Source organism: Sinohyriopsis cumingii, chromosome 18, assembly GCF_028554795.1.
Source record: "Sinohyriopsis cumingii isolate HCF-2022 chromosome 18, ASM2855479v2, whole genome shotgun sequence".
Lineage (NCBI taxonomy): Eukaryota > Metazoa > Mollusca > Bivalvia > Unionida > Unionidae > Sinohyriopsis > Sinohyriopsis cumingii.
The window spans coordinates 27,184,367-27,199,076 of record NC_142978.1 but is presented as its reverse complement, the minus strand read 5'-3'; the positions used below and the strand labels follow the sequence as shown (position 1 = coordinate 27,199,076).

General features: G+C 35.4%; 1 protein-coding gene across 1 annotated transcript in view; it reads right to left on the bottom strand.

Annotated features, from left to right (window-relative positions):
* Window positions 1–10,608: 10,608 nt before the first annotated feature.
* Window positions 10,609–14,710, bottom strand: part of LOC149776269 (uncharacterized) — a 36,948-nt gene continuing 32,846 nt past the window's right edge. Inside the window, exon 8 of the mRNA XM_089942703.1 lies at window positions 10,609–13,839. Within this exon, the coding sequence (XP_089798829.1) occupies window positions 13,820–13,839 (20 nt within the window). The 3' untranslated portion in view covers window positions 10,609–13,819. The remainder of the gene's footprint in view (window positions 13,840–14,710) is intronic.

Genomic DNA, 14,710 nt, shown 5'->3' with positions numbered 1-14,710 from the left:
TCCAGATTTAAGTACTCAAAATAACGAAATGATGGGGTAAATGATGAATATAAATATTTCTAAACAAAATAATAAACAGTAGCATGATGAGCGGTTATCATTCCACGGGGTCCATTCATTTGCCTTCTGACTTTCCATAGGTTCTTTTGTGAGACCTTTCTTATAGCCAATAAGCACCCCACGAGGATTTTTCTTTTTGGCTCACATTCTTTCTGAATGTTTTTGTGTGGGTACCCTTCATTGAGATTGAGAGCTCACATCACGCTACAGTTTATTCTTGGACGCTCAATAGACACCCCCACCCAGCGAATCCCTAAAGGAAACTAATTTTTAGAGATTCAGAGGCTTTTCTAGGTCTTTCAATTATGCACACACCCCATATCAACCCCGGGGAGAGTGCAAAAGTGCAAACGTTGTTTGACGTGATAAGGGGGTGTACATGAAATCCCTTTTGGGCTGAAGCCACCACCGTCGACATTCGTCAGTCACGGGATTGGAATTCTAAGCCCCGAGAATGAGAATCCGCCATGCTACCACGAACTCATCCTTACAGATATATCTTTCAGAAATTATTATGAAGTTACCTACGGAAAATTCCTACAAATGATAATTGTACTGACTAAATCATAAATGTTGTAAACTGCAGCATGGATTTATTTCCATTTCCAAAAACACCGTACAAAATATTTGCACATATATTTCTGCCGAGTTAAAATACACGTAGGTCTGTATATAACAATATTACCTCGAGATCTAAAAATAACAGCTGTATTAAATAAGCGGGCGTTACTTAAATGCTGTTATGATTTATCAGGGATGATGTCAAAGGGTGTAAATATCCTTCTGTTAATTTGCACGGTTAGAAATTACCCTACTCCACTGACAGCTAATTGCCACAGAGGTAGTTAAATTACTGAATATAACAATTATGATGACACAAACATAAATAATGATGTAAGTGTCTCATAATATTACACAGTAACAAGCGGGGTAACTATTTAATCCTCTACCGGAGAGAGATTTGCTTGACAGAGTTATCTCCATTCAAATTCTTGCTGTGTGTAATACCTAAATGTTATTTTTAGTTTATATTTCCTTGCTGATTTGGCTAAATTATTTGTGACAGTGTATTAAATGCCTGTATATATCAAAATATTTGCCAGCTGCTTGTTGATTTTAATATGATTTCTTCGTCTGTTATTACATTTGTAGATATAACTGCTCTGGCGCAATTATCATTAAAGGCAATATTTCCTATTTATACTGTGTACTAGCTCGTAAATTACCCAAGGCATTATCTTTCTGATCTGAAGTAATATGATCGATCACAAAACCTTTTTGTTCATGGAAGCATTCATAGATAAATTTATGACAAAGATAATGTTTATTCCCCCTGGCATTGACTAAGATAACCAGCATTATTGACATTACCGTTTTTTTTGTGGTTGTTTTTATTAAAAAAAAAATTTTGTCGACAGTTCCTGATTATACCATCTCAATATGCTTCATAATTCTTGATGATGGGATGTTTCACAAATTCATTTTGTTCCATTTTTATATAATATTATTTGTCTAAATAATTATTTTGAAAATCCGGCGAGATCGTCTTCAGCGTTTTTAAAAAAAATAAAAACTGTCATTGCCAGCGATATTTTTTCCATAATATCGTTCCAGCTCTCTGTATTTTTTACCACCACATTGCACACACAAATGCGTTTTTCTCTAACCCCAACATCACACTTCAAATATGGTTATGGTTTTTAACTCCATCTTCGCACGCTTTGAATGTGAAGTCTACAAAAATTCACTTACGCTAGACCTATCACAAGGAACTGAATAACCGATCATTAACCATTTATAGTTATTATTTGTTTTAATTATGATCTATAATTATACTTCGATTTATATATTTGTCTTAATTATCTACAACTGAACCTTCGATTATGACAGAAGAACCTGACTTGTGCAGGCGAACTGTGGTTGATCCGATGAAACCTGATTAAAAGTACTCATTATCCCAATAAAGAATTTTGCAGTGATGGCATTTCATTTGTGGTCAACATTCAGAATCATACGCAACACCGAAGGTGTTATTGATGCTACAATGAATGACCAACGAGTGGCGACGATTATTATCTTGATAAAGATATCTTTGTACAGTAAAATTCATTGCAGAGCTAGACGATACTTGGATTATCCGCGACAAACGTGACCCTGTTCGATAACACTATAGCGTTGGAAACCCTGCTGGAAATATTGTTACATTAAATAAAAATTCCAAACCAGGAATGTTGAGTGGTATTGACAAGCTGTATTATGCACAAACGTATCCTGTGACTGCAGTTATTTATGCAATATATCTGCTGAATAATAAACCTAGCGTTGATGATCTCAAACCAATGACATTTTTTATGCTGAATTATGTAGCTGAGCGAATTACAGAACATTTCACAAACGCGATATGTGCAAATGGTCTAATAATAATAATAATAATAATAATGACTTTGTATAGCACCTAATCTTTAGAAGCTCTAAGCGCTTTACAACAATAGACAACACCTATAAGATAAAAAAAAAAACAAAACAATGCTATGATTACAAAAACAAACACCATGAAATTAGAAAATATTAAAAAACATGCTGAGAATATTTAAGGTAGGAAACATTATTCAGTCTTTAAGTTTGTTCTTGCAGTCGAAATAAGTTAGTTTTGAGAGCCCTCTTGAATGTGATCACTGTCTTTCTGTCTAAGTTCAGTGGGAAATTCACTCCACGTTGCTGGGCCCTGCTATGCAAAAGAACGCTGTCCATATAACTTTGTTTTCATACTTGGAATAATGAGTATACGATCGTCTAAAGAGGAGCGTAAGTATCTTGCAGGTGTGTACACATGGGTGAAGTCGGATAGGTTTGTTGGACTGGAGTCCATCAGTGAAACGTAGCACAGAAAACAAATTTTGTATTTGATTCTGAATCAAATGGATAGCCAGTGTAGGGTACAGAGCAGCGGGAAGGTGTGTTCTAATTGTGGTACTCTAAGTATGATCCGAGCAGCTGTGTTTTGAACTTTTTGAAGTTTTTGGAGGAGATATTGAGATGACCCAGACAGAATTGAGTTAGAATAGTCCAGTCTTGAAAGTACTAATGAACACACGTGTTTTAGTGGCATCAGCTGAAAGATATTTGCGAATGGAGCTGATGCGTCTCAGCTCAAGATATGCAGCCTTGCATATGTTCATGACATGTTGGTGCAATGTGAGAATACTTTCCAGAGTAACACCTAGGTTTCATACTGACTGTGTGAATTTAATGTTGGTGTTGCTGATATTTATTGTTTGAGGTAAAGGATGTGAATGAGAAAGTCTTTGTGTTGTGATTAGAATGGTCTCAGTTTTATCATCATTCATCTGCAGCTTGTTATATGTAATCCATGATTTCACATCAGAAATGCACCTCTCTACACCTTGGATGGTAGCATCAACTTCAGTTGGGTGGCTAGATTTGTATATTTGGGTGTCATCAGCGTACAATTGGTGAGACACTGCATGATGATCTATGACAGTTGAAAGCGACTGAGTGTACAGAATGAAGAGAATAGGTCCAAGAACAGACCCCTGTGGAACACCTCAACATAGATCAACTGGGCTGGAGTGTATTCCATTTGCAGATACAATTTTTTGTCCTGTTGACCAAGTAGGACTTGAACCACAGTAAGGCTGTATCATGAATGCCAAATACATGCTGCAGATGGTGAAATAATATATCATGGTCTATTGTGTCAAATGGTGCAGACAAATCAAGGAGGGCGAGGACTGTAATCTGTCCGCTATCCAACGCAGAGAGAATGTCATTAACTACTTTTAGAAGAATAGTTTCAGTATTGTGGCAAGGGCGATATGCAGATTATACACTGCTGAAAAGACTGTTTGAATTTAGATGAAATACAAGCTGGGATAGAACCTTTGCTAAGACTTTTTATATGAATGGGTTGTTGTTGTTGTTGTTGTAGGGTTTAACGCCATTTTTCAGCACGCGATAGGCTTTACATGGCGGCCAGTATTAATGGTGGAGGAAGAACCCAGGAAAACCCCGGAAAGAACCACCGGCCCACGAGAAGCTACTGGCAAGCTTTCTCACATATCCACATTAGCCGAATCTGAGACTCGAACCCACGCAGACAGAGGTGAGATGGCAGTGATCCGTAACGAAGAGCGCTTTAGACCACTCGGCCACTCGGGGCCCCGTATATGAATGGGAGATTAGAAACTGGGCGGTAGTTCTTTAAATTGTTATGGTCTAGTGTTCGTTTCTTCTAAGACGTAAAAAAAAAAAACGAGTGGGCATAAGCAGTTAAAGATACTGGAGTGTCTATCAAAGATGTTGCTGAACTGGCAAAGAAACTAAAATTTCCAATAATGATAAAAACAAAGACTGGAGAGATTTTGCATGAATTGAAATATAAATCGAAAGGAGCTCCAATTGAGATTATTGACCATAATGCACATGCGTGGACTTTGGCTATAACAAATGTCCACTAAATCTGTTAAGTTCTGTAACAATGATGTTTGAATTTATCATAAATATCAGTAACATTGGTTCTGTATCCATGTGGCTGTTTCAAGGTTCCAATGTTGTAAACTGATAAATTTGTACAGCCTAACGGAGATACTTACTGTACAAAATCTCTCCAAGAAGAAAAATCTTGCGTTGAATTATACCAATGATGATACCGTACAATTACTGAGCAATTTTTTTACCACTTCGTCAATTGCTGCTCATTTCGCTCAGAAGGAAAATTCATGGAAACAACACGGTTGGAATTTCTTGAAGAAATACAGCGCAGCTGTGTAGAATACGGACATGGCAGATTGTTGAATACCAAATACGATTATAAGGATGTTATCTCGGTTGATATGGTTGCATGTTATCCTGGAAGTTTTCTTGGAATGGGAGAATGTTCAAATACTTTCAAGAGATTTGGATATCCAACACACAAGATGACCCGAGTTGCGATAAACGGACCCTTACCAGACTGGATTCGCTTTTTATCGAGTCATTCAAATTTGCACCAAAAAACCTTCATCCGATTGTCGCCGTTTTGTTTAGAAAACATTATGGCGAACGCAGTTGGGCTCCAACAGTTTTATTACGATATAATGATGTAAAATATTGATATCATTGATTGTTAACAGAAGCAATTATAACATGTAAATGCAAAAATAAGTTTGGTTACCACAACAAATTAAATATTCTGATGAAAATCCTGATATAACTGATTTTGTGAATAAAATAGCAAAAGATCTTGCAGAAAAATAATTGGTAAATTCACACAAGGAGGATCAAATGATCATAAACGACATTGTACAAGATTAATTATAGACAATGCTGAACTCGATTTTATAATTACTGATACAACAGAGAAACAGTTATAAGTTGAAGTAATGTTAACTAGTCAGATGGAACTAAATGAGGTACAATTGTGAGTTACACTGATGGCGAGTCACAGCAGTTTACCGATTTAAAATCTTCGATGCTTGCATACGTTCAATAAATTTATTATCGATCATAAATAGATTTCCTGATGCAGCTGTTAGTCACCATAGATTCATTTTATATCAATAAAAAAAAACACAGGATTGCTCGAACAACTACCTATTGGCGCTCATGCATTATGGGGCAAATGGGGAATAAAACAAGAAAAGATGCTTAGTTATTCTGAATCTGCCGACATTTAAATCAAGTATATTTATTGCAAAAATAATCAAATATCTGAACTGTCATCTGCACCATTGGTACACTATCCATTTGACCAGACATCATGTTTACCTTAATGGAACGGGACTTGATATAACTGTGTTAACCCCTACACATCAACTCACCAGAGATATGAATGAACGAAGAGTTAAATCTCATACTTATCACAGCTTCTTCAGATGGAAGAGAGATAAATAGACTTGTGAACAAATGGGTAAAAAGTATATTCCAAAGATTATTATCTGGGATGAAATATGTAGCGTCGTCGGAGACATTAAAAAACATTTCTTGATTGGTTGTTGACAAAAAATACTGCTGTGATAATGTGTGGTGATCATGGTCAGCCACCACCTTTTGCTGGATTTTCTCCACATGAATGGCTAAAAAAGTTTGTTGATTATTATGAGGAAATAACTGATGATCATAGAGTGCTTGATCCAGAATTAAGACAGTTTAAGAAATTAATCAGACCACAACCAAATAAAGTTGTGTGAAATGAGATAATTTCAGAAACCCCTATGAATAATTTTAGAAATATGTGCAGATCAGACGATTTGATAGTTACAAGTAGATAGTTCGTGATACACTTCAACAACAATTATTTCTCTTACATAAAGTTAAGTTTTCAAATCTACCTTATGTGTTATCGCCTAGCAGATACTCAGTGGCAAAATATTGATGTTGAAATTCCAGGTTGCATTAGTAAACAAACTCTGGTGTTAAATGATATTGTTTCAGTTCCTGTCAGTGTTGTCGAGAACGCGTTAGCGATGGACAAAACTCCATGGATGCTAGGATATCCTATAACAATTCATTCGTCATAAGGATTAACTATTTTGGATACTAATATCTGGATTATTAATGATTGTATCCACTTGTCAAATTTAGTATATTTAGCAGTGTCTCAAGTCAGAAGAACATCTCAGCTGCTGTGGAGGGTTATCGTAGACTTCACAGAAAATAATAACCAAACTCTGGAAATTAACAATGATGTAGTAAGAATTTTTTTGTTATAAACAATGTGACAAAAATAAGACTTTGATCTCGACGCTGAATTTATTATGTCAAACAACAGAATAATCACTGTGCAAGCTGTAACACAGTAATTTTGTGACAATGTTCAAATAATAATCCAAGACAGTTTACCGTATATAGAATTAATAGTAGTCTTGGTCACACATGTGAAAATGTGATGCTGACCGGTCTCGAGTGCAATTGATGTCGAGGCTAAAGTTCACAAAAGTGAATGCAGTGGTAATCTGTGTATCCTCCAGAACTACTGTAATTGTTCACATACAAATCAACGCTGAAGAGCTGTTGAATCTAGTCTGTAGATTGTAGGTCTACCCATGGATCTTACCACATTGGAAATGTTGTGTGTTGTGTCACTAAAAACAGGATCAGCTGCTCTTTTTTTTTTTACTACCTTCAAGCTCACCAGGTTCATATAAATATCTTAGAATACCCAGTCTGGTTGTTTTGAGCCATGTCGTTGTATTTTAAGTTTTTTGTGATTGCATTGATGGGTTTCATAGAAACTGCACTAGTAATTTCATTATTTAATGCAGCCATTACACTTGGTAGTCTTGCAACCCATTTGCGAGATCTCATCTTTTTGAATTATTTCTTTCGCATACTGATATCCAAACAATCGCTTTGCAAGTGTTCAATTAAATCGTTCAACAATTGCCTGATCACGATGAATTGCAGTATGCCCTTGTCTGATTTTGACATTATGCTTTTCATCAGAGATGATACTGCACCAAGAAATTCCTTGCCAGGATCAACCTGTAAATCAGCTATGGCCATCGCAAGGGTCCTCGTTGATAGATTCGTTTGAACGCAGAAGCAACTTAAGTTACTGTTTCAGTTGATAGTGGTTCTTCTTTATACCTTGTCGCAATGTCAATGCATATTTGTATGTGCATGATTGACATCTGTGTGTTTTAATAGTATCATGTGGTAATAAATATCTGCTTGATGAACCTCATTGGGAGTGCTGACATTGAAATGCGCATACTGAATTTGTTTAGGTGATGGTAGTTAATTTTTGCCATATTGCCTGTTGTGCTAACCAATTTGCAGCAACAGAACGCATGACAATTGCTGCATCAGTGAATTTACTAATTGCTGCTCTACCCCTCTGATATCGTCTTGGGCTATAATAAATAGATTCCATTATAATAATATAATAATCAGTTGATTAATTACTGGCCCCTAATACCCATTTACCATTCATTGCAGATTTTACTAGGAAGCTATCAAGTTTTTCTCCGAGAGATTAAATTTTTATCAAATTTAAGGAGTGAATCAACTTGACATCTGCAATGTCATTGTTGTAAATCCTTATTGTCACATGCTACATCATGAATGTCGCATGCTTGATCAATTGCATTTATTGGATGCTCTCCAATTCTCAGTTGATCTTTCTTGTCAAGCTTGATATTAAGTCGGGTTCCAGGACCACAATAATTATATCCAGGAAGATATTTTTCTCCTGGGTATTTAGACCATGGAGTGAAGCATCGATATCACCACCCATTGTCAAGGGAGATAAATTTGTATTTATTGTACTGTTTCACACACTTGCCTGCAAGTGCGTGCTTTTTATTTTTTGTTATTATTGTTGTTAATCCACTAGTGGGGGTAGATGCTTTGCATCAAACACAATATAAATCCATTTTATTTATTATATTTGTACAACAAGGATATCACTATTTCTCTGTGACACAAAAGCAAGAGCCGGTAAAACATCATCCAGTGCTACCAAATTCTATCATAGCAATTATCATAGGTCCATCTGGGCCTGGTTTAATGCAATTATTACTTATTCTGATAATGAGATGGCTCAAGTGGAATAAGCTATATTAAGTGGCACAATCAGCAAATGATCACTGATGCTACAATGTGCTTAATGATTGTAATGAAAATGGAACATTGTTGGAAGAGGACAGCAATGATATTCTTCATTTTATCATTGATATTGAAGCCCCATCTGTAGATGACCTCGATGTATATGATGATCTGATTTTGGACAATCAAATCCAGATTGGATATTTTCTCAAGGCAGACACAAAATGTGACAGATGATACTTAGGGATATATACAAATACCTAAAGTGATATGGATATGGTGTTCAAGGGATATGGATATAGAGAAGTTCAAAAACTTCAAAAGCGCAAGCTAAATTTACCTGATCCTCGGTCATGATATTATGTAGGTCTTGATAAAAAATTTGGTTAAGAAACAGCAGCAGGGAGGGTGACGACCAACAACGTGTCCGTGTGGGTCAACAAAGACACTAATTTGAAAACTCAAGCAGCAAAGTAACAAAATGAGCTAACCCATTAGAGGCTTCGGTTTGAAGTTATTGACCATATATATTTTTTTGTAGGAAGCTTTATTTTCATTTAAAAAACACACACTCCTAAAAATGGCCTGTTCACCCTCCCTGCTGCTGTGCACGGCACTCTATGAAATTAGGAATTAATTTTTTATCTACAATGTCAAAAATTCCATGACTTTTCCAAAACTTTGAAAGGTTTGAGGAAATTCCATCATTTTTTTTACGGCCCTTAAATTGTTTTAATTCCAAAACTTCTCCAGGATTCCTGGATCTGTGGAAACCTTTTAAGTGCTCAGATTAAATGAAAATGGATGAAAATAGTTTAATAACAAATTTCCAAAGGATTAACAGCCAACATTAGAAAACTACAAGCTTATGATGAACTGTTCCAACATCTACTACACTTAAATGGAAGACTTAGTGTCAACAGTTTTGCCATCACCCTGCTGGGGTATAGGCCACCCACAAAAGATCGTCAAAGGCTTATGTCCTGTGCCATCCCGCGAGCAGACGCCAGGTGTGACCCATCTGTTATGTCCGCCTTGAGGTCATGTCACCAGATGTTTCTTGGTTGGCCCCTTCTCCACTTGCCTTGAGGGTTCCACCTCAATGCCTGTCTGGAAATGTCGGTTGGCAGCTTATGTAGGTTTTGTCCTATCCAATCCCACCTTCTCTTCTTGATCTCGTCCTCTGTCGGACACTGGGATGTTCTCTGCCACATGTTGGTGTTACTGATGGTGTCTGGCCAGCGGATCGAGAGAATTCTTCTTAGGCAGTTGTTGATGAAGGTCTGTTAGTGTCAACACTGTACTGATATATACCAAGATAAATAACACAGCATCTGTCTCATTAAGGCCTAATTTTATCTCACATGCAACTGCATGCTGAGCTAGTTTCTATTGGTCCCCTATGCTAAAATTCAGGGTGTGAAATATATCCACATCACTTATACAGGTCAAAAGTGAGACCTCCAATCGAAAAAACCCTTGCTTGAGGATTACAATTTTAAAATACACAATAGTACAATGTGTTGTCATCACACCATTTACTTGAAGAGGAACAGAATGATCTCTTCTATAAACAATAAAAAAGCTTCATGTTGTACAATCTTAAGGTATCATACTTCTACAATCCCTTTTAACAAAGCAAAGTGATCACTAAAAAAATTGGAAGTTCTCTGAATAAGATGGCAAACACCCAAAATACTCCAAAAAATGTCAGTCCTGTAATATGCACTGCTTTTTAAAAAAAATATATTAGTCTGTTTTTTTAAACAAGAAACTTTTAAAAGTGCATCAAAAAGATATCATTCAATGACATTTTGTTAAAACATGCAATTTTGAGGCAATACATGGAATTTCTCTGGATAAGTAATCCTTTATACACAATTTTGATAAAAGATTTATGAATGACCAAACTATTGCTGTATATTACTGAAATGTTAAGATTCAAGGAGTATAGAATTAAATCTCGTTTGAAACATAACAAAAAGGGAAATTAGACACAAAAATGTTGAAATTATTTATTTGTTCTCAAGATTATAAACAAATGACAGTGACAAAACATGAAAAGTATCAAATACAGCCTTTTTTAATACATATCAGAACACAGATCACTACACTCTGAACTTCAATATGTTTAGGCTAAAATCGGAGAAAACTGTCTTCATTCAAGGTTTTGGGCTAAAATTACAGGACTTGAAAGATCATGATTTTTCCAAGATGTAGTGTCATCAAGCTTTTTTAAAGTACTTTATTTTGTATTTCTTTTCCCCACAGAAAGTTAGATGCAGTGTAACTTCCAGAAACCAACCACTGGCAGGACTAAAATTGTTGGCCGTTTTTTTACAGGCAGTCAGTGTATCAGGGTTTGATAGTACTAAATCATGGCATTATTGAGACCACAAACCTTTTGTCAGTCTGCAGAGGTCAGGGTACAAAGCCGTTTTCAGATGGGCCAGGTTACTGAGCAAGCTAGGTTAGAAATGGATGGAAATACTGATCTGAATTTTACTTCTAAAACATAAGTATTTTAGACCTCTCAATAACTTGCCCATTTAGTCTCTTTTATAAATATAATTTTAAAAAATTCATACTATCTGTGGTGAACATATGAAATGCAATCTTGATAAGCATAAGTTCTTTGCAGTGGAAAGTATGATTGGAAATATATTTGCAGTTTGATTTTCTTTCTGAATTTTGTTTAAAATGATTTTAAATCTTTAACCTTAAAACAGGAGTAGTGTGAAAGGCACATTATGCATCTGCCCCCTGTGTAACAGTCATCTATGTAGACAACTGAAATTTCATTGCAGAGACCTTGATCTTTATTCCATTTGACCCTGAAATCCATAGACTTCTGCCCTACATGAATTGCAAGCCATCCAAAAAGTTTTGCTGAGGTATGTCACGTAGATATTGTGCTGTGTGGAAAGGATTTTTGTATTCAGTATCCTTTACCTTTGGACTTCAAAATCAACATGTTATTCCTAATGCTAAGTGCAAGCTCTCTACAAAGTAACTGTAGGTGGTGAAGAACTCGCATTATTGTGAGGAAACCCTTTTATCCTTGATTCTGTGACATTAACTATTGACATATCAGACCTAAAATTGATAAGGATAAAGCGACCTACAAAGTTTGGAAAATAAATTGTAGACAGCTCAAGTTATTGTGCAAAAAAAACAGACTTGGTTAGAGATTGTCAGATAGACTACATTACATCATTTAACAAAAACTATCAAACTGAAGCTTCTTATTTGCAAGGCAATTTTTTTCCAAATTTCTGATCTGCATTTTGGTGGTGCTGCTGGGGGCAGGGAATGAAACTAATAAGTATACTTTGAACTTCAATCAAATTTTGTTCTTGTTACATGATGCTTTTCTGACAAATAAATAGAATTACCATTCAATTTCAAGGGAAATAACTCACATTTCCTGTTCCATTAGTGTGCAAATCATAAAGAAACTATGGAATGAAAGTGAGAAAAAAAGACAAATAGGGTGCAAGGCTTGTTTTTCTGCATAGCAGCAGGACAATCATTATACAGGAACAAGACCTCAAAATGAATCTGAAATGGTCACCTACAGTATCAGGGCAGTTCCATTAAACAATACATTGGAACCCAGGGAAGGCACTTTTAAAGTGATGTACTCACCCATAGATGCAATTTACAATTTTCTTATCATTTTAATATGAACTCTGTGAAATCAATGTATCCTGGCATATAATCTTTTTTTTTAAAAACTGCCTTCCCTGGGTGCCATGTATATTTTAATGGCACAGCCCTCAGGTTAAAAAAAAGTAGCCACCAGAGAAAGAAAAGCTGATGTCATTTAGCAAAATAAGATTTCAAAGGCCACTGTGTGGATATGAATTATTCTGTCTGCTTGACTTTATCTGAGTGCACTAATGAACTGTACAGTAGTATGAATCTGTACATTTGAAGCATGCTTTATTATCAGTCCTCTCTGATGATGTAAATAAAACAGCACCTCACAGCATGAAAGTGACAGAAACAAATGACCAGTTAGAACAAATTTATTGGCAAAAAATGTCAGAAATTAAATATGTTCTACAATTCGTAATTTTTTAAAAAGAGATTACAAAATGGGGTAAACAGAAAATGAAAACAAGTTCCCAGCTCATTAGCAAAAGTCGTGATCATGCACTTTCTAATCTTGTTCATCACAGTCATGGACAATCATTGACAAAATTTATTAAGGACTGGAGTGTTGCTTTGCAAGTAAATTTTTCTATAAGTACCGTCACATGACTTAGTTTATGATTCAGAAGATACACAGAAAGTATGGAAACTAAGCAAACGGTGATTTCTCTGCAGAATCATGCATCATGTGCCTGTCTCGAGGAGTAAAGTAGCACACCTGGACAGTCCAAAACCAGTGGTCAAATTTAACTTTTAGTGATGAACAGTCATTTTGGAGAAAATTAATTTTTTAGAGGAAACCATGATAAAGAATATAATGAGAGTGATTAGGTCTGCACAGTGCACATATTCCAGCAATCTTGTGAAAGAAGGCTATCACCTGCAACAGTTTTGAAAATCTGACCTCGAATGATGGCAGTATCAACAAATAATACATCAACATCACTGATGAAAATTTGTGGCCAATACTTTGCACAAAGAAATCCAAATGGAGAGAGGACCTTGAGGACAAGAACTGTCCTGCCCAGGCTTCAAGGAAGACAAAACAGTGAAAAACTGATAAATCAATGAATCCTTAACCTGGCCATCATAGACACCATGAATCAATATTTTTGAGAATATGCCAGACCAAAAAAATAAATGAAAAGATACCATATGAACTAAAATCAAGGGATGATCTAATTCATTCCTTCTAAGCATTTTAACTCCGTATCAAAGCAACTGCAAGCTGTGAAAGGCGTCCTGGGTTTAGTTATCAAGTATTTGATATATAAACACCAGTTTCTTCATTATTTTGGTCAGCAGATTGCTATGAAACAGCAATGGCATTATTTTTCCTCCTATGACATCAAGACAAGTGGCTACTTACTTTTGACCCAGTACTGTAGTTTGGGTAAAAAGAAACATTAGTTATGTGTGTATCTATGTATGTGTAGAACTTGATGGCCTAAGTAAGCTGTCCAATATGGACACAATCTCCATCTTATGTGAGTGATCTAGCTCCAGACTTCGTACTTAAAACTCAAAAGGAACAGACATTCGAATGATCAACTTTTCATTCTAAATCAGGCAGATCTGGAAAGATAAAAAACAATGTGTGCCGAGTTTATATAAAACATGAAATATACTAGCTTTTCAGGATAGAAATATACGAATCAAGAAAATGCTGTAAAAAATTTGTTTGCGTGTGATACATTAAATTATTTCAGAATCAGTCAATTTAGCATGCTGGCACCATAAAATATCTGCTTTAATTAACACAATTACTTTGTGATTACACATTTTTTAAATATAATTCATTGGCCTCAATTTTATATATATATATATATATATATATATATATATATATATATATATATATATATATATATATATATATATATATATATATATATATATGTATATGTATAATGTGCTTTGTTATAACATGATTCCAGGTATAACTCGGTACCACTATGGATCCCATGACCAAAATGTATTTTATATGTATTACAATATGATCTGGTATTTGTGTTGTCCTTACTATACAGTGGTTCTCACTATACCATGGTTCAGTACCTAATGCAGTCAGCATGAGGATGTGTGTGTGTGCGTGCGTGTGTACCACATTATAAGTAACATGGCTTTTAAAGTGCTGGCATAAAGCATTTTTGATGCCCTAATACTGTTGGTGCATTAATATGCATATATAAACTTTGCACATCAGCACGCAATGGCTTCAGTACTCTCTAAATATGTGATGAATTTCCAGCATAAGAAAAGTTAGATAAAAAGATTCATTTCTGTTTTGTAATTTAAATCTTATCTGTATTCCTTTCATTTCTCAATCTCTCTCTCCCTCACATGCATAAGGGACAAAACATGGGGAAATCTGTGAAGTGAGAGGGAAAAATAATTTGGGCCTGATGATAACCTTGAAATTAACATTACAGTATGTAATCTACAA